General features: G+C 38.6%; 2 protein-coding genes across 4 annotated transcripts; one reads left to right on the top strand and one right to left on the bottom strand.

Annotated features, from left to right (window-relative positions):
- Positions 1 to 94: 94 nt before the first annotated feature.
- Alka (glycine receptor subunit alpha alkaliphile) lies at positions 95 to 7318 on the bottom strand. Its single transcript, XM_071780367.1, has 10 exons — positions 7179 to 7318; positions 5323 to 6842; positions 2707 to 2777; positions 2520 to 2613; positions 2206 to 2360; positions 1971 to 2126; positions 1638 to 1778; positions 1165 to 1394; positions 894 to 1028; positions 95 to 361 (listed from the first exon to the last, which is right to left on the bottom strand). Exons 2-10 carry the CDS (start codon positions 5391 to 5393, stop codon positions 104 to 106), a joined length of 1311 nt encoding a protein of 436 aa, XP_071636468.1. The 5' UTR covers positions 5394 to 6842; positions 7179 to 7318; the 3' UTR covers positions 95 to 103.
- On the top strand, positions 7266 to 26722 carry LOC139814242 (very long chain fatty acid elongase 4). 3 transcript variants are annotated; one of them, XM_071780369.1, is made up of 8 exons: positions 7516 to 8120; positions 19077 to 19446; positions 22834 to 22915; positions 23202 to 23389; positions 23530 to 23610; positions 23927 to 24098; positions 24419 to 24696; positions 24801 to 26722. In XM_071780369.1, the coding sequence occupies exons 3-8, from the start codon at positions 22837 to 22839 to the stop codon at positions 24972 to 24974; spliced, it is 972 nt and encodes a 323-aa protein (XP_071636470.1). In that variant the 5' UTR covers positions 7516 to 8120; positions 19077 to 19446; positions 22834 to 22836; the 3' UTR covers positions 24975 to 26722. The 3 variants fall into 3 exon arrangements, with proteins under 3 accessions (XP_071636471.1, XP_071636470.1, XP_071636469.1); XM_071780370.1 differs by lacking the exons at positions 7516 to 8120; positions 19077 to 19446 and adding an exon at positions 7266 to 7405; XM_071780368.1 differs by lacking the exon at positions 19077 to 19446 and having other exon boundaries at positions 7518 to 8120.
- The last annotated feature ends 88 nt before the right edge of the window (positions 26723 to 26810 follow it).

Below are 26810 nucleotides of genomic sequence, written 5' to 3'. Positions count from 1 at the left end.
GATATATTCAACTCATTCACAAATTTCAAATATGGAGAGTGATTGTGTGTATATGTAGAGCTGTGTTAGTCAAGATTTAATATGTAGAATTTATATCATTTTATCATGGCGCTTTTTTGAGTAGCACTATCGGCCAATATAGAACGACAAAAAGCAGAAATAGTATGGGAAACACAATTCTGCTGTAACAATCTATTTTCTGAGAGCGTGTCTTTTGCGTTATTTGGCACTCGGGATCTAGCCATAGAGTTGGCAGTATATTATTGTTATTATTATTATTGGTATACTTATTCTTCGGTTTGGTTGCGTGAACGAAATCGTCATCCCAAATGCTTCGTCTCTTCACCATTGCCATTAATCGCTAAAGATAAATAATCGTGTTTAAAGATAAAGTGCAATTATAACAGTCTCCTAACAGTGCTTTCAAGTAGGCCGGGTTCGCTCGCTCCGAGACGCCCCGAGAGCGATTAATTGACGTCATTTCGACAAATCGAGTAATAACATTAGTCGATTTGCCGAAGTGACGTCATTAATCGCTCTCGGGCGAGCAACCCCGGCCCAGTCGAAAACGCTGTAAGCAGATCGTCAATAAGATTGCTACGAGGTACGAGGTAATTCAGGTCAGGTAATTTTCAAGAACCTTGCACAATGACAGGTAACAGGCAATAGAAAATAACCCAAAATTCGTTAATTACAACCTAAAAAATTCGAATGTTATGATCGATTGGCAACAGAGACAATAGGCACAGAATTTTCAACGTGACCGAAACTCCGTAGTGTTTATCGCCCGTGTATTCACTGTTTATTCTGCATTTATACATGATTTCTGATTTCTATTCCCTGTTCCTGTTTGCCTGTTGCCTGGCATTGTGCAAGGGCCTTTAGACACGAACCGAGAACGAGTGAGATTCCATGGAATTTTGCGAATCATTTTGGTCGTTTCGCAGATCGAGCACCTTGACTACGACGAACTCGCCCAGAGCTGCGAACACGAACATCATGCAGCCAGCCATCCAGATGTCCAGTGCCTGCGTAAGCGGAGGGTGTAAATTTTTATGTCAGAAAAGATGGATATATATCAATACGAGGGATTTCTTCACGTTATGCAAAAGGTAATAACGATAATAAGATGATCGAAGCCTAGGAGTACTTATAAAAATTTACTTTGATATAAGCCACTGGCGGAATATCGCTCTTAAGGCCGGTGAACATCGTCACCAACGTGAGCATACTTGTCACCAGGAGAGTCACTCGACCAGGAATCGCGTCCAAGTCAAGCCAGAAGCTGAACCAGGAGAGCATCACCACCAGAGTCGACGGTGCGAACGTTTGTATCAAGTGGTGGCCGATCTGCCTCTCGAAGCGAAAGAAGAATACCAGCCGTGAGAAATTTCCTGCGAGAATTGTCAGGTAAGTTTTTTTTTTTTTCATTTCGCACGTAATCTTTCATTATATAATTAATAGCGCGCTACTGTGTTCTCTACTTGGGTTTTAAAGATTTAATATAATACAACGTGGACAGTACAGTTTATTGTAATGAATGGAACGAAGACATCGAAATCGATGGAATCAAGCTGGTTGATTAAATTTCAGATTTAGATTAAAGGAACACGTAAATGCTAAATTTTGTTACATACCATTTTTTTCGAGCATATAATCTATAGTTTCTTCGAGTACCGCGGGCTTTCCGATGTCGTATTGCAAAAGCTTCAATTCGGGATTTACCGTAACACCGCCCGTGCCCCATTTTAAGAGCAACTTCTTTCTGTTGTAGGAAACTGCAACAAATAATTCGGACTGTAACAAGCGGATAAATTTACTGAGTTTTATCCGAGAGTATTTACGTTTTTTCTCAATTTTCTTTGGTCCTTCATTTCAAAAATAATTTTACAAAAAAGCGTGAGTTTTTATATCGTCGCGCGATTGCCATGCACACTTGTATTTGCATTTGTCTTTTAAAGCTCACTTACAGCTCTCTATATAAATTGGACAGATTTGAATATCCATCGGGTACAATTGAAATTCCATTTGACAGGCGACGATAGCGTTAATTCGTGCGGAATATTTAATGGTTTTATTCCGGTATAACGTGACTAATGAGAATTTATGATTTAAAGTCGCAATCTCTGAAAAATTATCAATACATATAACGATTTATCGTATAATAACTGCACGCAGATAATGCAGTTTACAGTTTATGCTTACCGGAAACTTTCGAATTTAAGAAATACGGATCCGGTTGCCAAAGATTATCGAAAAATTCCTGAGGAAGTATTACGTAATCGTCGCCTTCCTCAAAAATATCTTGTGGCGTATTCAGCCGAGATTCTATCCAACTTTGACTGACGAACATGTCCACACTAATGAATATATATTCTTACAATTTAATAATCTTTTACATCTATATTTTATACTTTAAATTAACAAGATAAAATATTTTTATTATATATTAATTAAATTTTATATTTTTTATTATTTCTGATTATAATTTAAGAGAAGTTTTTATCATTTCAGTTTACCGAAAATCCATATCTTCAACGTTGATAGAGTTAATGTCGACCACTAAAATGTTGAAGTCCACCACTACAGGCGCACCCGAAGGCGGTCTAATCTCTGCAGAGAATTTTTTATTTTTATTACATATGGTTGCTCATCGTTCATGCCAGAAACGTAAGTGCGAATGACTCTCCTCGAGTCGCGTATTACCTTTGACATAGTGTTCCGGCAGAATTAGCCTCGACGTCATAGTACAATTGTTGACATCTTCGCTAAACAAGCTGCGAGGAAAATCCCGTCATTGTTAAAGCTCTTTTCTGTTTTATCCATTATTGTTAACACAATTTTTTTATTCAACGTTCGTCGTTTTATTTGTATTTCTGCATTACATCTGTCATTACTGACTCATTGGGAATTCTTCGTTACATTAAACGCGGGAGAATATCTTAGTTCTATAAGACTTTACTTCAGCGAGATAAAACGTGCTGTTTATCTTTTCGGTTAGGTAACTTATTTGATCGCGCGAGAGAGAGGTTGTTAGCGAGCAGCTTAACACCGCATCTGTCTCCGGAGAAGCAAAAGTACGGAGTTAGAAAAATTTGTTTCTTTTTTGTCACGAGAAACGCACAAGAGTTTAACATCACAAGCGCATATTGTCAAATTGAACATTAAATATCGTAAACATTAATCATTGTAATAACGACTTCTCATGGACCTGCCTGATATGAGATCCAAAAGAGAAAAACCAATTTTTTTTCCAAAAGAATGTTCACCCCCTAAATATACGATTGAGCACGTATAAAAAAATACTTATCCCTTATTTTGATCTAGAGTATAACATATTAGAAGCTCATAAAAATCGGAAGGAAGCACTTTAGTGGGTTTTCTTATATGAAATGCGGAAAGAAGCAAGCCCGAGTTCGATTGGTCCTTTTTCTGATATATTCGTGTTAATCTTAACACGTAGCGGAAAAATAAAAACACTCTTCTTATGTAAATCGACTCCAATCTATCGATCAAGCCTAATTTAAACTTGATCCGTTCACTCGTTATTGAGATCTCAACATCTCGAGTACTCGCAAATCGTTGCGTCGCGTAAAAGAGTCACGGTGCGGTCTCGCTTCACGTGTACTTGGCGCGAGACACGTGTCTCTTGATTCGAAAGAAACAAGCAAAAGTTGCAGAATAAAGCGAGCTGCTGACGTACTGCCAGACGTATTTTGGCACGTGTACTTTAACTCATTTATATATTTGACTTTTATATCTTGATACTATGACCTTACTATATATTCGACTATTATAATTAAGCGTTCTATACCTTGCGTAAAAACTTACGTCATTATAAATAGAATGTCTTCAAAATGTAATCGTAAACATTAATCATTGTAATAACGACTTCTCATGGACCTGCCGCGTTAGCTTCAAATCATCCTATCTGGCAGGAAACAGCAGCTCGCTTTATCCTACAATTTTTGCTTGTTTCTTTCGAATAACATTAACACGAATATATTAGAAAAAGAACCGATCGAACTCGGGCTTGCTTCTTTCCGCATTTCATAAGAAAACCCACTGAAGTGCCTCCTTCCGATTTTTATGAGCTTCCAATATATTGTACTCTAGATCAAAATGAGGGACAAGTATTTTTTTATACGTGCTCAATCGTATATTTAGGGGGTGAACATTTATTTGAAAAAAATTGGTTTTTCTCTTTTGGATCTTATATCGACGAAACTACAATAGAAACTTTTTAAGTTAAAAGTCGAATGGTTTTAAGAGTACTTGAAAACAATGAGAAAAAAAGTTATATATTATATATTTTTTTAAATACCGTCACTTGTTAATGTTTTTTTTTTTCCCCAAACAAAATTTTTTTATTACCAAATCAAAGATTATTTTATTATGATGTCCATATTGCACAGTTGGAAATTTACTACTGAATACTGCAACACGTATTCCATAAGTCTACGTGATTCAATTAGTAACATCGCATATTAGAAACATGTATAATTGATTGTGCGGATTTTATACGTTCCATACGTGCTCATACGCGTTATTTGGCGCGTGCACTTTGACTCATTTATATATTTGACTTTTATATCTTGATACTATGACTTTACTATGTTCTATTTCTATTATTATAATTAAGCGTTCTACCTGCGTAAAAAATGACTTGCGTCATTATAAACAGAATGTCCTCCAAATGTACTTGTTATTGTCAGAGGAAGATATAAAACAGAACGTGTTGCGTAAAGAATCGAATCGAATGCATGAATAGGCATGGATAGCGGTGTGTACAGAGGGGTTTGTAATTAATTCTTGAAAGTAGCCAAATATAACTCTATTATATGTATATGGTTGAATTCATAATAAAGTAACTTTTGATTTGGTGATAAATTTTTTTTTTAATTAACAAAAAAAAACATTAAGTAGTAGAGGAATTTTGAAAGACAGAAAAATATATAAATTGTTGTATTATCTTAAAGTACTCTTAAAACCATTCAACTTTTAATGTGTGTGAAAAAATGTTTTCTATCTTTTATAGTTTCATCGATATTTGCCTCGAAAGAGATGACCAATTTTTTCAAAGGGGTGTTTTAAACATGCGATTGGGCGCGTATAAAAAGATACGTATTCCCTCCTTATTGATCTAGAGTACAACATATTAAAAACGGAGGACACTTTCTTGTCGGAAACTGTCGTTTCGCAATTTTTCTATCGTTGATATTCGAAAGCGATAAAGGACGCCGCCGCGACGAAACGGCGCGGTTTGTCGCGCGGTGCGTAACGAGGCGAAAATGACTTTTAAAGGAGCACGAAGTCGTTTACCTCGAGGAACACACTTCCGGGAGAGAATTCCACCATAGGTGAAGCAGAACTGCTGGAAGTGTGCGCTTCATCTCAGCCGGACGTGGTCAACTGACCGCGGCGACGGTTCTCCGGCATCCCTTATGCCAGGGCGGCGCGCGGCGCGGCAATTAGTCAATTATCAATTATTTTACTGTCGCAATCTAGTCCAATTGCAGGTATTGTCATCCGCTTTTGTGCTCGTCGCAATTGCCCGTTGCGAATTGCGTAACGATTGACTGTTTTGCGTAGACGCGTTACTCGCATCACGTAGTCGAAGTTACCGCGTGACGGATATTTTTATCGTGTATTATTCCGATTTTTAACATCCATTTGCTAATGGAACGTGCCGACAACCTGCATCACCCTTCTATTTTATTCGCAGCTCTAAGTGCAGTTTCAGACACATGCCATTCCTCATCCGCTCGCGCGTCGGCATGTTCCCCGCACGTTTTATCTCTCGGCGACTTTATTATCATTGTCGTGTTGAGCAAAACGAATCTTGAAATGCTCCCAATATTTTGCGATTCTCTTCCTCTCTCCCCTCTTACCTCCTTCTTCTCGAGTAGCTGTATTTAAAGAGGATGGTCTCTCGCAGAGGAGAGAGAGGTGTGTTTGCGCGTGTAAATCTTATCATTTCGATAACGCGCGGCAAGCGGCAAGAAGGCAGAGCCGCTGTTGAGAGGAGAAAATTTAATAAAAAGAGACAGAGGGAAAGAGAAAGGTGAGAGTGAGAGTGGGTCAGTATAGGCGTTTAGTCCGGGCTACGGATAGCAGGTACCGATGCAGGCTCGGCAAATGACCGAGGAGGAAGCGCGAGATTGCGGTGTCCTTTCCTTTCCTCCTGGTAGCGTCCTGGAGCGGCTGGAGCAACGGTACCGTTCATTTAGACGGCGCTATGTCACGCGCGTCTAAAACCCGACCTCGATCGTCGGCCTCGATGAGACCTCCCGTTCCTCCTTTGCTCATCTCTTCTTGAAGGGCGTTGCGACAGGATGGTAGAGGAAGATGACGCTTTCGGATCCGCCGGAGGCGGACGGCTGCTTGATTTATTTCCGATTGTGCATTATTAATGTATGTACAAGCGTGTAGGTAAAGATATGATAAATAAGAGAGAGTCTAACGTTTCCGTTTGTCTATTCTTTCCTATCTTCTTCAGATAATTTTACAAAAATGAAAATATCGCTGTAATTCTATTAGAGAGAATACGTTGGTTTTTTCATGTGTTGACATTCAACAAAATACTTCAGGGTAATATCTCATCTCGTGCAAAATTATCTCAGAAAATAAGTGCCAATACTTTTTTGCGCGATGCAGTTAATTTTGTTTGACGAATCTTGCACTTTGAACCGCAAGATCCTAGCTACGCTTTTGCATTTCTTCATATTTCGTCTTCGTCAAATTCCAGCCGCTTCCTCGATGCTTACACGACGTAAATAGTTAGCGAGCGTTCCTTTAGACACGACTGATCCCTCTGACTTTCCCGTTAAACGGATGATCGCCTAAAAGAATGATGGACTAAAAAGATTGGCCATCGAAAAGGACCGGGCCACGGTTTCACGTGGTTTGCCTGAGCGTTAGAAGAAAGTTCATCGGACTTTGTAAAGAGCGGTTTAGATACGAAATATAGAACATGGTGAAAGTATAAACCGGCAGGATTTTATATGCATCTCTTTCTAAGGGCAGGTCTAAAGGGGGATAGAAAATTGGACGAGTTCCAGTTAACTTCGGCAGTTTGTCTTTTGATATCGATCCGTTTTTGATCGTCGCTAACGTAGAAAGAAAATCTCTTCTAAGGATAATTTGTATACTTTATTCCAGACGTGGAGTGCTATTACCATCGGAAGAATCTCAACACTGCGTGGGTGGACCGGTGAACAGTAAAGTGGATACCAGGTGATGCGGTCAAAAGGATAATGCACATAGAAAGTCGTCTTGCACATCCATTTTTTATCGCCTTTTATTCTCCTCCAAAAACATTTCGACACTGCGACTTGGCCCGGGTGAAAAGAATGAGATTTATATCTGCAGGATCCGTGCGATCTTCGTATAATATAGATGAAAGGTAAGAAGACCGACGATCTTTACCATGCGATTTTCCATCCCTCGTGCACCACTTGCAATCAGCGGTGCAAAGCGATGGGCCGTCCCGTTTAAAGGAATCCCGTATACACGGGGGGTGCAGGCTCCCCCGTTGTAGAGGTGTATTGATTTCTATGATGGCGGCCGGCCGGCGCCTGCACCCTCCGCGGTCGTAGGAATGGCCAGGGAGCGTTGCTCCGTAGTGTTTTTCTGTCACCGAGGACAAGGCGCGCGAGAATTCGGCGAGGCGAGGCGAGGTGGTGAATCGAGACACGTGAAAGCTAATTATTATCGCTAGACGGAAACGGTAGAGACCGTGTCGCGCCGGCGGCCACGTTTACTTTCGATTCCGCCCCCGTGATCTCCCAGGAATCGAGCCAGGCGACCACCGAGGATCTGTCCGCGGGTGGTGATGGTGTTCGTGTTCGCGTATGGATCGTCGACATGGGTGGCGATCCCTGAGCAACGCGCCGCCCCACGATCGCTTCGCTGAGATCGCCGGCGACCCGGTGCTCGTATCCGTCGACAGACGGGACCCTCTTGAATGAGAGCTCGCGCGTATCCCAACGGGACACTCTCTGGTCGTCGTAATCGCGCCGGTACCGACGAAGAGGGTCATCGCCACGAAGTGACGAGGGTCACGCGTCATCGTTTTTTATCACGCCGGAGAAATCAGCGAGGAGCAACGATACTCTCGGGTAAGAGATATAGGCGATCCTCGCCAGATGGTCTTATTGCTGCGAATGGAATAAAAAATTATACCCGAGGGATTACCCAGCGTACGAATTTCTCGTAAAATATGCTACCTCGCGTGATAATGGTCCTCTTTAGGTCTTGGCTTTGCCGAGGTGCGACTCGAGCCAAGTGATACTTGAGACTTGTTTGTTCGAGGCGCGGTACATACAACGTATAATTTTTTTTATTTTTAACAGTATCGATTTTCTTGTCTAACACGGATTGTTGCGATATATATATAGTATATATATATATGCTATTATACTTTTTGCAACAATCCGTGCAATGGTTCTTACTGAAATCACACAAGCACGCCAAGCAATTGTGTCGGAATCAATGATAGGTTTGAAATATTAACCCTTTTGAAGCTGCGGTTTATTAAACTGCCTCGTGAGGCTCATTCGCATCTAATACTTATCCAGAGTTTTATACAAACCCCGGAGAAAGTTTGCGCGAAGATGAAACGTGTTCTTCTATCGCACAGATGATTTCGAGGCGTTAGTTTAAATTCATGTTCAATTTGTACGAATTAAATCAAACGCGAAACCTTTCACGGTTATTTAACCGTAACTACACATAAAGACTATACCGCACTTGTCACTTGTCGTTTGCTCGTGAATGACTCGTTAGCTATAGTTTACGCTCTATCGACCGACTTATACCCCCTTTCGTCATTTGTTCATGTGTCTTACTTTTAATATCTCGGTCATCGACTCATTACAGCCGCGGACGTGCTCGATTCGCAAATAAGGATTCGCATTCTGGAAAAATTCGGAAGATTCTCACGGTCGGGGGGTTGTTAATTGCCGTTCCGCGCATTACGTTTCCCGTTCTAATGCAAAATGAGTTATACAGTCGGTCGAGCAGCTAATTAGCAATCATGTGATTGCAGAGCGGTACATCGAAAATCGCGCACTTCCCGTCGCCGATGATCGACGATTTTGAACAAAGGAATTACGGGCGACGCTCGATTGAGGCCGCGATTCAGTAATTCGCATAAACAATTTTCTTGTTTTTAATATGCTGTTTGACGAATCGCGGGAAGAGGCGCGAGAGGCCCGTCATCCTGCGACATTTAACGAGACACGACGAGACGTTCAAACGCGGTCAATCGCGCACTTAGTCATGTGACATGTGACAGTAGAAAGCATCGGCAACAGGCGATTCAGGCGGTTTATAGTTAGCAGCTGGATCAAAATGACTTGTATCCACCCATCGCGTTTAGGCCGACAGACCCGGCGGCGTCGCGGCAGTCTCTGCTTTTCCCTCCGCGCGACTCTACTCCAATTTAGATCCTCCTCTCCTTATAGATACGAATTAATTGCAATCACGTTTCTTCCCAATTTCTTTCTAATTCAAGCAGAAGGCACCTAGGCACCTCTGCGTTTAACCTCGGCAAAAGGCACGCGCTTTCCACGCGAGGAATTCTCGGAAGAAGCAATCGCTCAGCGGGTATTACGCCATTAACGTTGTAAAATTGCACGCGGGTACGCGAAGACACTCTCTGTATGCGAGGGGTTTTACTTTCGCTGCTTCTTCATTTGCCAGATGCACTGAACGTACCGGCGCTGCGTGATACGGAGAAAACACGCGTGGTCGAAAGAAACGCCTCGCGTACGCATTGCGAGATCGGCAGATCTGCGGATCGAGGAATTCGTTGCTCGTCGAGATCTCCATGTGCGATTAAATGAAATTTAATTAAACTTATATTTCTTGAAAAGCTTACGTCACATCGTCGCTTCGCTGATCACGTATGCGCGATAAGCATTTGCAACAAGAACATGCGGAGTGTAACGATATAATTAAATCGTAATAATTATAGTAATCTGATATTATTCTGTTATAATAACCGGTCTTGGAGACGCGAGCGATCAGTCTGCGTGATATTCGACCTTTTCGCTTTCAAACCGCTTCTGGTTTTGTCCTAAGCCTCAAACGATAATTAAAATCATTAATAAACTTGAAGCTCTCATCCGCGAAAACGTGCGCCATTCGAGAGGCAAGAAAATTTCGCGCGTTGAATGTCAGTCACTCGGATCAAGGAAAGTTGCGCCTATGCAAGAGGAGTCAGTCGCATCTCGGGTGTATACATTGCTAGGCCTAGACATTGACCTCGAAAGTGAGGTGATCATGGCTGGCGTAGAGACGTATCGAAGAAAGTGCGCCAATCAGCCTCCAACCGGTTTGCGCCTTACGTGTATCACTATGATCGGACGTTATAGTCGATTCCCTTCTTCAGAGGATTCTCTTCTGTGAATAGATTAATCAGTCGGCGATCGATTGCGCTGCCGTTCGGAAAAATATATACACTCAGTTCTCTTTTCACGCAATTCTTTTTAATTTTTCTTTGTAATTTTCCAAAATAACACGATTTTTTCTTACGTATCTATCGTATAAAAAGAGAGTTGGATGCAAAGAGGGGATATAATATACCGTAATTATACAGCGCGTAGCCGAAACGGCATGAAATTGCAATGTGACGGAATATAAAGAAATATATAATATAATTTATTAATCAATTCTTCATTATTTAACATACAGTTGATATTTTTATTACTTTCTATTTCTTTTATCCATTAATTCGCCACTGTTCTCTGACTTGTGCGAGCGCGAGAGAATTTAAGTATAATAAAAGATAAGAAATATATAAATCGATTTTGAAATTTGAGCATTATTGTCGTTGGGAGATCATTCTCTTCGTTTCGATTAACGGAAATGCAAAAGGGGAATGTAAATGCTTTTAATAAAAGTCTCGCTTTCACTTTGTCTTTAGGGCAACAATTGTACAGCGTTTCTTCACCTGATTGTCTATTATACGCGTTGATATTGTAGATGTAGATCCGTTTTCCGGATATAAATGTCAATAATTATAGTTGAAAATTCCGACGATGCCACGCGGATAATCCGCACGTTACGGTACTTGTTGCAGTTTACGTAGAAAGCGAAACTTAATAGCTTCAAGTATAATATAAATATATGTATAAAAAGGCGGCAGTGAAACCGATCATCGATATTATCTCTCTTCTACCTCGAACGATACATACTACACGATGTGACTATATACCGCTGCATGTGTATAACATTTCACTTTTCGTACGATGCCAATCTATGCTGTCCTAGAAATTGCGCACTTTCTCGAATTTAAAGAACAGAAACGACGTATTTTGAGGAATTTCATTAATCTCTATTATTATTTCGGCAAAAATTGCGAAGATTTATATGGAACTATCGAAATCTAATTGGACAACACGCATACGCGGCTCTTAAGAGAAGAAACCCGTGTATAACTAACGTTCGCGGGATATCGATGCTAGAATATAGCGAGACATTAATTATCGTATATTTCAGGATGAATTAAGTTCTGCAGAGACTAATATGCGCTTATCTTAGTTGGGAACGTCAATAATTACGATAGGTACAATCCTATCTCTGACCGATGCAGGAGAAAGGAAGTGCAACCACTCTCTATTGAACAACTTTTCCCTTCTTTTCAAGCAGGCGTTAACTGTAGACTGGTTATCGCAAGAACAAACACGTTGAAAGCAATTTCACTTATTAGAATTAGCAGCTTTGCGATGACAATATCAATTGTGCAAGGAAGGCAAGTTTACACAATTCCAATAACTGTTGCGCTAGAATTTTTTCCAGTTTTGCCCTAAAGAAGATGGCCATCGGGCTGTCGTCCTTTAATAATCAATTTTTTTTTCAATTTAGATTGCCATTTTATATTTCTGAAAATATTTTAAACCAAAATAATTTTAAACCAAAAAGCTAACAAGCTTTGTATCATTGATATTCGTATAAAATTAATAACTTCTTGCGAAGCAATAAACAATGTCTCGAAAATTACTACGTCTATTGGACATCTTTATGACGTGTTTGATTTGCTTATGTCGTTTGAGTTGCGACGTATCTTACAGCTATTTACGATATATTCTCAAGAGCAAACGCGGCGTTGAATACATTTAAACGTTGAATAGTCCGTTTTACCGATGTTGATTGGTTTTAGTCGTATGGTTGTTTGACTTATTCCAGATCGTACTGTATCCATTATTTTATACATGCAAGAAGAGTGTGACATGGTAAAATATTTTTTTTTCTCTATTCACGGCAGTATGTCGTGAGATGATTGATTTTGAATGACAAACTTACGGGGATTTAGGATTTAGTCGGTGCACTACTATATTTTACCCGCAGGAAGTTACGTGATTTGAATGACTAGAAGAATTTGAATCTTGCAAGTCTAAGATATATTGATATTTAACGTGTGATGAGTTCTCGGAAGATCTACAATGGCCGGCAAATATTTAAAGAGACGCCAAATATTGTTTCTTAAATTCGTGGTTAAGTAATGCCTCGCTAACGAAGCGTTTCCGCAAGAGGTGCCAAAGTGTGTCAGTTATCATTTTCCCAGGAAGTATGCGACATTAAAATCTGCTGTGCGACGTTCGCGAACTTTATTTTCTCTGTCGTGCGAAACTTTTTGCCTTGTCAAACTTTGAATTTGAGTTAAGCCGAGTTAGGACACTGTAACGTCACGCATTGTAATGCACGCATTACAGTGTTATTGTATTAAAGCGTGAGCATTCCAAGTTTCTCGATTACACCAGCAGCATCAGGGGAGCAGCTTAAAATTGAAAGATCTCCTCTGTTACATTTTTTAACGTAATGTAAATTTAAAAACAAATGGAGACATAAAGCAGATAAAGATAAAGTTAATAAATAAGATTAATATTATTTACGTGTTTAAGTCATTCGGAACATAATATCTCGTAAAACACAAAATATGCATGACTGATCGATTTCACATTCAGTCGCCTAATATAAATGCACAGATAAAATCAATATTCGTCAAATTCTTAAACGCTAAAAGAATTTTTTGTCATATGATAAATAAAGTGGGATCGTTAAGAAGGAAAAATGTAATATATCTCTATGCTTGTTATGATGTTCTTTAAAATCGTATTCCGGCCGTTCTAAGGAGACAAATTAGTCTTAGATTTTTTGTTTCTTTAATCGCTGCCATTCAGCTGCTTGTAAAATAGAGAGTGTAAAGTCGTCGCCGCGCCAAGTCGCAGAGCGACGAACGAGGTCGTACAACATGTGGCATTCTATCTTTTTCTTCTCAGCTTAAGAGAGATGTCCACTGCTTGAAGCGCTGTTTATTCATGAGGAGGCGACACATTCGTCCACTAAGATGATTTGGAGAAATTTACCGAGACGAGTACTTCGTGTATAATATGCCCTAGATAGGCCCTAGACATGTAGGACTTTGAAACAGCTGTGAAGAATTTCTGGAATTTGATTGATGTCTATTCGATTTCTCTGTCGCACGAGCGATATGCATTAGCCTAGTTCTGATTATCAAGATTAATTAGATTATTAAATTAGTAATAGTAATATAATAATAAATTAGATTAGTAATAATTGCGATGTTGATAATAATAATATGTATAATAATATTATAAAGTTAATAATGGAGCATTTAGGAATGTAACTGCTTGTGTTTAGTACGTTGTTCCAAGATCGATATTTCGTCCGCGTCGAGAAGTAGGTCGTTACCTATTAGATATTCGGTTATCAAGTGCGTGAAGATCCTGATAGAATGGTCCCGTTATAATTTAAGCTTATATTAGACTCGAATCAATACGTAAACGATAGCGCCATATTCTAATTTTACGACGAAATGTTTGCTATAATATTTGCTATAACAATTCTTTTCATCTAAATCATCTCTTTACGGTATGATACGTTTGACGATATTGAGGCATACATTTTTATAATACACTGGTGTGGAATGCCTCATTATCATGATGACACACCGGTATTCGATTGCCAAAGTGTGACACTTTCGAAATACCTATGAGATGTTCATAAATGTTCTAAACTTCTGAAGTGTCAAGAGTTTTATTCAGGCAGACCGATGTATAGGATGTTAATAGCAAATTGAGTTCGTTATTCTGTTAATGCAGCTGTCAATTTCGCTAAAAAAATATTGATATTCGATATATGTCGTATAGAAATACTTTCTCTGTCAGATAATTGATACTCGCGGCTGTTGAGTAATTAAAAGTCGATATCATGTCAATACACGTTAAAATTAACGAATTTACATACGTTGCAAAGATGACTTTGCGTGCTTGGTAGGTACATGTTCTACGAACGTACTTAATCAAATATATGAAATGTGAAACACGAAAAAGATTTATTTGTCTTATATCGTAAGAAAAAATCATATTTGATTTCTTCTATTGTCGTCATAATATAATGAATTACTCAGAATCACAATAATGTCTGAACTTTAGGCATCAAAAGAATGCTTCAAATTAATTTAAAAAGTCTTGGAATACAGTTTATTAGATGTTATATTAAGATGAAGAAAATGTTCATGTCGTTTATTGACATGTCAATGAATCCAAAATGTCTCATAAGCTATAACACGATCAAGAAATTTTTATGAGAAGGATAAAAATATATTACCAACTCCAAATATTTCTAAATTTATTAAAAAATTTTATTTTGCGTTTTTTAAATTAAAATGTTTCACGAAAAATCCCCCATTTTGCGTTGATCTTGCGTCAAGTTTTGAGTCACATTCTACGCACATTCTCATTTCATTATGTGTTATCCACTGCGCTTTATAAATCAAAGACTGCGTAAATAAAAATTAAGGCTATATGTTTCTGAAAAAGTAATAAAGGGTTTCTTAATGTCACGCTTTCATTTAATTATATCATTATGTCATTAAAAGATGTGGAAGCAAGAACCTCTTACATATTTCCAAAACTTGTTTTACTTCGCGAAGATCAATTATCGGACCTGATCGTCCGTTTGGCGCGAGACCAACCGAAAAGTGTGCTCGAAGGAAAGTTCGCTTCGGGGGTTATATTAGCCAGATTTCTTTTGGATGGGCATACTTATCTCACAATATGTTATTAAATTAACATTACATGTGGAATATTTATTACAAATATGTAATCAGTATTTATCGTTTGTGTGCCAATGAGTTTCGAAATAATTGATATGTTTACAAATATGTTTGATCAAAAACTCTAATCAAAATCTGATGAATACACTAATGTCAGACTCGTATTTGCAAAATCAAGTGGAAAGGTCGTGACACGATGAACGAGCAAAAACGGAGTAGACGACAATAAATTAAAATATATTGTTTTGCTCGTTCATTATATTCCACGATCTTTTCACTTTGCTCCATATCTAATGTTTGTCATGTCATAAGATACACAATATTTTTTTTTCGTTTGTGAGCTTCTATCTATTAATCCTTAAAATCTATTAATTATTAATCATTTAAAAATTTAAAAAGTAAATTATAACACAATTTCGTTGTGTGTTATTTTTACTGATTTATTTTTTAAATGGTGACAAATTAAAAATTATAATAAATTTATATTAATTTCCTGTTGTTTGTCGCGTTGATTAATTCACAAACAACTGAATCAATTACTTGTTTAGTGAATAATTGCTTTTTAACCGCGTAACTCGCTGGTTTCTAACGGTACTGTCTTTACCGTTTCAGATTAATCAATCATAGGGACCCTCGATGAAAGTGATAAGTGTTCGCTTTCTTTCTCGTCAACCCGATTTCGGGTGACCTTTTTCTCTCTGCCCATCTTTGGGTTGCCTTTGCCTCACGCACAATAAAAAGAGCAATTTAGCAAGAGCGCCGACATTCGTTTAGCTCGAAGACGATACTGTCGGTGATCAATAGCCAGTAACCCAGCTTCCAGTATCTCACCTGCTGATGCTGATCCGGGCTTCCGTCGGCCCACTAAGCGATCGAGAGATCACGTGAAACAGGTTTCGTTTTGTGTCTTTTTTTTTTTAATTAGTACCTCGGTGAGGCTCGTGAGGCTCGTGAGACACGTCAGCCACTAAAACCGGCACGTTAAATTACCGGAATATTCAGTTTGGGACACCGATTCCTTAATCTTTAAGGTCCGTTATTAAAATCATTCGCGCGCCGTATATATAAATCAGACAACTGTCACGTATCCGTAGCTGTCACATGTCAGATGTTATCGAGGAGCCTGACTTATTGACAGTATTATTGTCGTTACGTGTCATTCATAAACAATGCGAGATGCGAGTGAAGCTTCTGAATTGAAATGTCATTTCACGCTACGATACACGATCAGTTCGTTTCCGACGATTTATCATCTTTACTTCCGTTTAATTTAGTAACTTAAGTAATAAATACTCGCTTCATAATTATATTTGTACAAAAATGCGTACTTGATTGTCTCGCATAAAAGAAATGTGTAAGTAATGACAAACGTGGGCAAACGAAATGAAGACATCGAGAACGTTAAATTTCTTGCGCTGCGATTGACAGTCAACATGTCGGATGTGACAAAACTAATTTGCACTCCTCCCCATGCACGTTTCAAGGTCTCCTGCGAAATCCTTATGCAATCCGCTCCTTACGGGTCGAGGTTTCCGCGTAAAAATTTCGGGGGAAAACCTGCTTATTCTTCCGGCGATTCGGACGAAGAAACTTCTTCCTCACCGCGAGTCGCGCGAATCGATTATATCGGCGACAGAACGGACGTTAATAAGCTTTTTGCGCGAGACAGTTTTTACTGGCGGTGTCGGTGAAATCTGCGAATTCGCAGAGTAAGTGGTGCCGGTCCATTTAAGCGTAAATGGTAAATCATGACTAGGTGAAAGGTAAACAGAAACAGATAGAGGCCTCGGTGCGTGGACCCAAACTATTTGGATTTTGGAACCGTGCTACACAGTCGGCGAGCGGTCCATTGACCCGTTTCAATTCACCGGAATTATCGTTGACATAGGTTTTGTGCCTTCCACCATCGCTTTCTCCTTGATCGCCGTTTTTCTTTTCGCGCCGCGTTTGTCGAAGCCACGCGGAGACAAATTTTCTTTTCGTCGCGTCGACGAGGAAATAGGTACCCGATCGGCCGTCTAACGTCTAGCTATCGTATTTTAGAACGATCAATAAAATAAGAGATGCATTTTCCGAGCGTTTGAAAAACAATATAATTAAAGAAAGATAATTTTCTCTCGCCGAGAATTAAATCAAGATTCAATTTGTCGAGACCGAAGCGTAGACTTAGATCCTTTCTATTTATGCGTCATCATTTTCTAATACGCGTCGATTTCACGTATCGTTCGGAGATCGCTATAAGGCACTATCCTATAAGGTAATATATTTTCTAAGGTTAACGAGAGGGAATCTCGATATTTCTTCGCGTTTCTTCGTCCTTGCCGCGACGCTCCACAGCACCCACTTTTCTGACACGATGAGGCTCCCGGGCTGCAAAAACTGTTATGCCGCGTGGAGGAACGCGTGCGGAGATGCTGTACGACTCTCGCCTGGGAAACGAGGCTACAACAGCAACGTGTAGCCGGTGGCACCTACATGACGGCATTCCGCCACATCGGCATCGATCTGAAAGACGAATCGTTCCGACACATTTTTATTTAAATTCCTCTCGAGACGTTATCTCGTTTATCCATCGTGCGATTGATGTTATCGGCTATCGCGTGTAATGTGTAATGATCGACGATTGATTGTATAATATGTCGACAACAACGGGATAATCACAAAATACGTGCCTCACGATGAAATACCTCTTTTTTCAAACAGGATTATTAGGCACGAGTCGAGTGCTGAATTGACGTGCTTATTTTGAAAACGACAAGACAAAATACGAAACGATAAAATCAGCGAGTTCCGTTGCCTGCTGAATTATATCTCTGCCTGCCGTTGAAATGTGTGCTGTCTTTGCTGAATCGTAATTTTCGTTAAAGCGTGATTAATTGCCTGCTTCCTGATTCTTTTAATTTTATCTATATCTTAAATTTTTAAATTTTGCTTAGTATGATATGCAAAATTATAAATTATAATTTAGATTTTATGATTAGAAAAATAAAAATTAATTGAGGTATGTTGATCGACCCAATTGGCCATCGATCAAAAAACGTTTCTGGTTTATATAATCATTTATGGATTTTCTTATATATTCTTCATATTTATTGCGGAATGCTCAATTTTGTCGTTTAGTTTTTAGATTCGGCGTAGTTTGGGCATTATGTCTGACTAATTAATATTTGTGAGTTGTGTGTATATACGCTTGAAAAGGACCGAAATCTACGGTCGAAACGTAGCGTTTTTTGATCAATTAAAATTTGCCCAGTTGGGTCAATCAACATACCTCGATTAATTTTTAATTATTCAAATTCTCAAGTTCTGTAGAAAAATAAAATTAGAATTTTATACAAGAAGTGCAATGATAAAGTCAAAACATTAGTCTCGAAAACTAAACGGTATTGAGACAATTATTGTTTTTCATGCGTTATGCTGTCTACAGATAAAATTATAGTCATTTTCGGGAAATAAGAAAATGCATAAACATATATATCTAAATATTCAACGGATTAATTTTATGTTTATATTAGATTACATTAAAACTAAATAAGCGAGCATTATTAAGAATGCTTTAATATATTTTGAAAATCGAACAAGAAGAAGGGGTGGCTTAAAAAAGTGAAAATTATAACATATGGGGTCACATTCTTTCATTCTTATATGCTTTATTCATCTTATTCGACAAGTTCAATTTGCACGGAAAGATCGCCTATAGATTCCGAGTTCGTCAAACTGGGAGCGGAAGTAGAAATCGCAGAGAGACGAGAAGCAGAGGCAGAGGCCCGCGGGTCCGTTGTCTCCGTTCGTAGATCCCATCGCGAGACCGGCGATAGGGGGGCAGGTAGACTGACGACGATCACGGAGGGTGGGATCCCGGGGGTCCGCGATCCTACCTCGCGCGTTTTGCCTTGACCGATCTCGGCTGATCTATCCCCACGATCGATTTCCCACCACGATCCACAAGTTTTGGCCTCGTTTGCTTCAACATCGTTTACGCTCGCGGAAGATACCACCTCCGACGTGCCGATCGACCACCACCAAAGCCCACGGGTGGCCGGAGGATACCGAGGCACCAAAGTTATAAAGCGGACCGGCTAAGCTGATGCGCGGCGCTGCCACTTTGTCGGGCGACCACAACGTGCCACGGTTTGTCTCCCGTTCTCGTGTGAAGAAGAGGAGAGGCATTTTTTTCCCCCCGGCGGACACGGACACCTCTCGCGCGGTGTCATCCTCTGAGGCGCACGGTCGTCGGGCCATGTCATTTTGACATTTGGAGTCGCGGGTGCGGTTGTAATACTCCCGGACCACGATTCTGGCGCGCCACCACGTCCCGTCGCACGCACGCAGGAAACAAGGACCCGAACTCGTGACATAAGGTACATAAGGTACTCTTGACTAAGGAACGACGCCAGAAAGTCCTTTCCACCCCTCGAGAACAAGCTTCCTTCTCCAAGTCGGGCGTTATACGTACTCCGCGTATGGGCGACTTCGCGATAAGAAACTTGATTGACAACTTTTTCCTTGTTCGTGCCCAATTAGCTCAGTGTACATCATAAGTATGTAGGCGTAATTGATAATTACATAAACAGGTATTTTCAGATCTATTTTATGTCGCAAAGTAATGTAAAGCGATCATTTTTCTTATTTTAAGAACTCCACAAGATCGTCAAGATCTCAATGCAACTTGCTTCAGAGTTTCTATATCATGCTAGCGTATGTTATATACGATTTCTTTAAATTGATTTTTAATTTTACTGGTGTTGTTAAAAGAAAAAATATCGCAAAATATCACACTTGGAAATATGCAATTCTTATGCAAACTTGCTAATTCTTAAAAATCTTGAGTAAGCATTTAATAATTTCGCAAAGGTATTTTAATTTTGTTTAAAGTGCAGTCGTGTTAGTTACATAATTTTTTTACGACAAACAGCTGAAAGAAATGTCAGCAATAAAATCGGGAAATATCTTATCATGATACTGTTAAAATATTAAATTCAGTTAAAAGTTAAAAGAACAAGCTTATGCTATTTTCGCAGTGTACAAGAAACATGTTATAAATATTTCAAAAAATGAAATTAAATATTTCGTTCGAATATCAATCATTAATGGAACGTTTATAAGCGTTATAAATATATGATTAATACATATATTTATATGAATCGTGCATTTTTCTGAATATTCAAATTTTAAAACGTAATGAGTAAATTAAAATGAGAGAATATGTCAACATAAATAATTATATATATTGATATAAATATGTGTATTAATTACATAAAAAATTAAATTTTTCATTAATGAGAAGTTTTTATTTCAAAGGAACATTTATAATTCTCTCATCGTCAATCTTATAATTAAATTCTTCGTTGTCATGAATAAATCTTACGTACGTTATTTTTTTTCTTTTTTTCTATCCAAAAAAAGATTTTAGAGAAAAAGGTTGTCTCTATTAACATTAGAACTATACTAAAAGGGTCAAAATGACTTGTTTGACATTTTTAAAAATAATTAGATATTTATTTTTAAAACACCACAATTTTGGAAATTTTCTGATTTTTTTTTAAATATACAGATAATAATTTTTTTTAAATTTTATAATTTTTTCTATTTTTTTTTTCATTTTGACCCCTTCGGTAGATATAGGTATAGGTTAATCTTCGGTAGTGTGTTAATAAGCTTCTTACAGATTTATCGAATCATTTATATGGATTTGTACTTACATCGTTCATTACAAGTTTAACTTTCGCTAGATACGTATCGCTTGTCTGCTTCGCGAAGCTACATCTGTCGTTACGAGTAAGGTGCACTTGAACGAAGATCGGGGTATACTTCAACGAAGAATTTCAAAGATTTCTTTCATTCGCCTCTACCTATCTATACCTATCTATGCCTCTCCATCCGAAATGAAAGTGCAGTTTTCACATTGTCACGTATCATACAGTGCTTAATGACCGTATATTGATAATTATATTGCGTTGAAGGTTCCAAGCAATTATATTAAATGAATAATCGCATTTTCCCGTTATTAATACTTGCACAATGCAGATTACTTTTGTCTGCCAATTAATAGATCATCATCATTAGCATCGTCATTAATATTCGCTGATTCAGTTCGCGTGTAAAAGGAGAAACGCCACGGATTATTGGAAATTCAAGTGCTTAGACTTTGATCAAGAATGTGCGATTTTCTTCGTTATTTATTATTATTAAAGAGCTTTCACATCCTATCTCGATTTATCATCCGCGTAAAAGGCGAAAGGTCTTCAAGGTCCGAATGTTTCGTGATTTACTTATTTCCGTGTAACGATTAATTAAAATTTATAACAAATATATCAATTCTTCATAATAATTAAACTCTACCGGGCGTGTAATTTTCCTCGGCGATGGTAATTAATATTATAAAGATTTGATACTTATCACAACGTTCAGAAAAAAATCGTCGTCCATTAGCACTCCGATTTGCAACGTACATTACATGAATACGGACAATTGCATTTGCTGACACATTTGTAAATATGCTGACGCGTACATAGGTAAATAAATGATATGTGCGGTGAAGTAACAGTTTGTCACGCGCCGTGAAAACTCACGGTCATCGAAAATTTTGCATAAAGTTTCTCAGTTTCCACTTATAGAGAAGGTTCTCCGGTGAATTTTTGGCAGCCTTTTCTCCGAGATTTTTTTTCGAGATATATCTCAGTGACAAAAATCTTTGTCTTCTCTCTGAGACAAAGATTCATGCATCTTTGCAAGAAAGATGAGCTCTCTTTCGTCGTTCCGCGAAGCAATTATTCTAATTCCCATTGAAAAATAGATGGAGAGGCGAGACCTAATTTATTCCCTTCTTAAACATACGTGGCACAGCCACAGAATCGCAACAATTACGCCAAGTTCAATGCGAAATCGCTCCGCTCAAGGAAAGTAACTTTCCTCAAAGGATATCCTAGTTGATGGATCGTCGACTTGATAACAAGCTGCTTAGAAAAAGAAAGAAAGAAAAGAAAAATATACAGAAAGAAACAAGTGTTCGCGGCGGGACACGTTTATAAGCGACTTCGGGAGATAGCGGTAATAGTTTCTTCGGAGCGTGAAAGTTATGTTCCGCGGTACATACGGCGAGTGAACGACCGGATGATGTGCATCGAGGAAATAGCTATTAAGAACTAATTGTGAGCTGATGCACGTACAGCATGTTTCGTTTAACTGGTCGACTGTCGATCTTTCAAATGTCTTAATATCACGCGCGCGTAAACGCAAACGATTTATTCGCTCTAACCGCGTTTACTTTCTTCTGTACATTCAAATATATATATATATATATAATATGTCTGTTAGAGAGAGAAAGGTATTCTTCAGGAAATAAAATTAAAGTGAAAAAGCCTGTGCTTGTTACGATTCATTCAAATCAATTGCGCATACATTTGGAATGCAGTGGCCCAATTATTTTATACGAGGTGGCAGTTTGTCGATCGCGCGTGTATTCGATTTGCTACGTCGGTATAAAAATACATAAATGTAACAGCGTTAAAGTGCATCAAACGCATAAAATGAAAAAGTTGCATTATAACGCCTCGATCGTTGCTTAAAAGTTTCGACATGGTTTTGACAAAGTAATTCTAGAAGACAAGATGTGTGCAATATAAGTGCTATCTCATTAAATCACTCATCACGAAAAATCGACGTACTTGCAGCGGCTTATCATATCAATAGAAATGATGTTTGATTGATGATTACTAGAGTCGTGCGATCGGTTTTTTGTGTTGCAGGCGATGGCGAGCTTCATCAATTCGACAGCACAATTTTTCAACGATGCGTACGATTACTACCTCTGGACGCTGTCCCTCGCAGGTAATCCGTTATATTGAAAGTCTATTACATTAGAAATTCTCTAATATTCTGCAGTATTAAATTATTTGCTTTTAAATAAATTTGTCTTGTAATTTTGGGGCTAGATGTTTTTAACAAGCTTTAATTTACCTAATGTGATTATATAAATTTATTATACAATAATAGAATTATAAATTTATTTTACAATAAATTTGCGCTTTAGTTGTAACGATTAATATTTTACGATAAATAAATACGATCTGGCATGTATCGCTAGATTCTTTATAAAACACGTTTCGATTTTTAGACGAGAGGACGAGAGGATGGTTATTGGTTGACTCGCCGAAACCAACGTTAATATATACGATGTTGTACCTCCTCATCGTCTGGGCGGGTCCTAAGGTCATGAAGAAACGAAAAGCTTTCAAATTAACGTGGGCATTGGTGCCCTACAACCTTGCCATGGCCTGTCTTAATGCTTATATTGCCATTCAGGTGAATATCATTTCCTGTCCTCGACGATGGGAAAATATCACGGAGCTTGCCTTCATTTTTCTTATTTATCTCTATCCAGTCACTTTCACTTGAAAGTGGGTTTCTATTGCTTATCTGGCATTTCTCTGTATTCTTTGCAGTTGTTCGTAGCTTCCACAAGGTTACAATATAGTTATGTATGCCAGCCAATAAGGCATATCACGCGTCCCGATGAGCTTCAGGTAAGAGAATTGTCGTAAAATGAAAAATTAAAATATTCAAAGATTATATTCCTCTATATTTTTCTTTTACATTTTAGCTTAAAAACGTGTCTATTATTAAAAATAAATGCCCTTTTTCTTATTCTGTCCTGCTAAATTATTTGGATAATGCATATAAAGAAAAAATAAATCAATTTATTAGAGAGTTTAATAATATTAATATTAATTAATATTAATAACATACAAGAATGTTTTTCAAGAAACCGTAAAAAAAGCATGCTCTCGATCTGAAATAAATTATATATTAATAGGAAAATTTTATTTTCGATATGTTCAGATTGCTGACGCGGTTTGGTGGTACTACTTTAGCAAGCTTCTGGAGTTTTGCGATACATTCTTCTTCATTTTGCGGAAGAAAGACAATCAGTTGAGCTTCCTCCATGTTTATCATCACTCCACCATGTTCTCATTATGGTGGATCGGTATTAAATGGGTACCGAGCGGATCCAGTAAGTGCATCTTTATTTCGATATTAATTCCAGCGTGCTGCAATAATTAACATTAATTATTATTGCTTTAAGTCGACTTATCAGTTGGCCGAGTGGACTTTAAGTCGACTTGAACAGCGACTGCAGTTATTAGCAGCATTAATAATCCTTAGATAAATGTTAATAGCATTCGCCAAGTGTAGCTAAAAGTTTTTGCGGTGGAAAGTAGAGATATGTGAAAACTAAACGTTGGTCACGCTCTATCTTCTGAACGATTATTAAAATTTATACCGAAAGAATTATCCGATAAGATTCTTACGTTTATGCGTGCACACTTGCAGCTTTCCTGCCAGCGATGGTGAACAGCTTCATCCACGTGCTGATGTACTCGTACTACGGACTCGCCGCGTTAGGTCCTTCGGTAGCTAAATATCTCTGGTGGAAGAAGTACTTGACGATCCTCCAGCTCATCCAGTTCACGAGCGCCTTGATTCTGGGGGTCAACGGTATCCGTTCGGGATGCGACTTCCCCCTCTGGATGCAGTACGCCCTCGTAATTTACATGATGTCTTTCATCGTCTTGTTTGGGAATTTCTACGCCAAAGCCTACATCGCGAAGGTAAGGACGCGGATTTCATAATAGAGGAGGAGACGCGTTATCTCGCGCCCATATATGTACATACATATCTGCGTTATCGGTCCATGACTGACGTTTGTTTGCAGGGTAAACAGGTGTACGCGGAGAAGCGGCTCGAGAAGCTAAAAGCCGCCGAGAAGATGTTGATGATGAGCACGCAACTCGACGGCGCGGTCAGCAACGGGAAGATCGCGAACGGGTACGCGAACGGGCACGCGAACGGCTACACGAACGAGACGACCAAGAAGAAGACCCAATGAGGCGATTCTCCCCGAGGGTGTCTCTATCGGGATACCCGATCCACCGTACTCGCGACACACGACGAAGAAGAAATAGTCACGGTCATCAGTCGGCGTCGAGTGGTGCGTCGTGGTCGACAGGAGTAGTTTAACGTTAAATAAATAAATAAAAACACGAAAAAAGGGCCAAGGGGAAAAAAAGAAACGGAAATTTCTCGCTTAGATCCCGCACATTGCCGGGTTCGTGCTTTCGCGAGGCAAAAATTTAGCACCGTGATTCCAAAGTTATCGGATCAGCAATTGTACATTCGCGACGCCACGCTGATTCCAGCAACTGTACATATATTAACAGACATATACGCTGAAGAGACAGTTCAGAACCGAATGCGTTTCGTAGCGATTAGCGCGATGGGCCTGCAGGGATGAGTCCGGATGAGAGTTCGCACGTGAATAAATATGTATTTAGGGGCCTGAAGAGCGGAAAGATTTATGTATCACTTATATGAAGATAAATAGCAAAATATCAGAAAAGCAAACGATCTTTTTTTCAAGAGGGAGTCAGAGTAGACGAATAAGTTTTTCCCTAAATGTAAGATTATCCGGAAAAATAGTCGTAACGGAAGGAGGGAAATGTGCGCGTATGTGTGCGTGTATAGATGAAAATAGAGAAGTAAACTGTCAGGGAAAAAACGGAAGGAAGGAGAACGGCGAAAGAGACTTTCGATGGAAAAGCTTACAACGGAAGATTGTTATAAAAGGGTTAAAGTTAAGGTAAGGTCTAGAAAGAAACAGGAACGCTCGAAACTCAATGCGATCCGTCAGTTTGTGAAAATTACGAGATGTATGCGAATGTGTGCGTATAATATATATTGAAACTGATTGGATTAAACTTCGCAAGTGCCGTTTCGCGTACGAGCAACAGTTCTGTATGAATCGATGCTTAGAAGTCACAATTCGGGATGCCTATCACGCAGTTATATTTCTGAATGATCTGCACAGAAACGGGGAGGTATACGCGATACACGGAGATCCGCTCGCTTTCGTCAAAACAAACGTACATTTAAATATGATATAATCGACATATTTCTGTTCGTTTTCAAGTGTAGATTTGAGTAACTAGGAAAAAAAACAGGTATTGCTCGATTAAACGAGTTTTTATACCGGCGCTTTTCTACAACGAGTAATCCAGATGTGTACATACAAGTGACGCGCTTTCGCCGCAATAAGGACTACGAGAGCAATAAAAAAAAAATGTGAACAATGAAAAAATGCAACAGAGAAAACGTCCACTGCGATTGTTCTATCACACATCTTAAATTACGGCGAATCTGTCCTTCATCCAACGTACGATTTGTATTCTTATCTCGAAATTTACGAACGGCAGTCAATTAACAATTAAATAAATTGCAAGATAACCATTTGCGACGATGGATTATGTTCATTTGCGCGGGGCTCGTGTGTTTCCTCTCCTAACATATTTCTCTATTTAGATAATTACGTTGTATTGTTAATGTGTTTATATAAATACATATATATCATTATAGCGGATGATGCAGTTTATTATAAAAATGGCATTGCTGCGCAATGTTTAAAACAAAGAAATGCATTATGTTAATTCTTCACGGTTTACGTTTATTTGTCCCTTCAATAAGAGTTTTCACAAAGTTATCTTATTTTAACTGTTAGGTATTAAATATTATGTATACAATATTTTTTCCGTGTTCTTTTATTGTATATATCTTATAGATAATAAAATTACTTTAAAGCAACCAATATTGTACACAGATCAATGAGATTGTATCAGACACGTAAATGGCTGCACAAATCGTAATCTTTCACGATGTAACGACATGCGGT

Source organism: Temnothorax longispinosus, chromosome 6, assembly GCF_030848805.1.
Source record: "Temnothorax longispinosus isolate EJ_2023e chromosome 6, Tlon_JGU_v1, whole genome shotgun sequence".
NCBI lineage: Eukaryota > Metazoa > Arthropoda > Insecta > Hymenoptera > Formicidae > Temnothorax > Temnothorax longispinosus.
The sequence above is the reverse complement of the archived record's forward strand: the minus strand, read 5'-3'. Positions and strand labels throughout refer to the sequence as shown.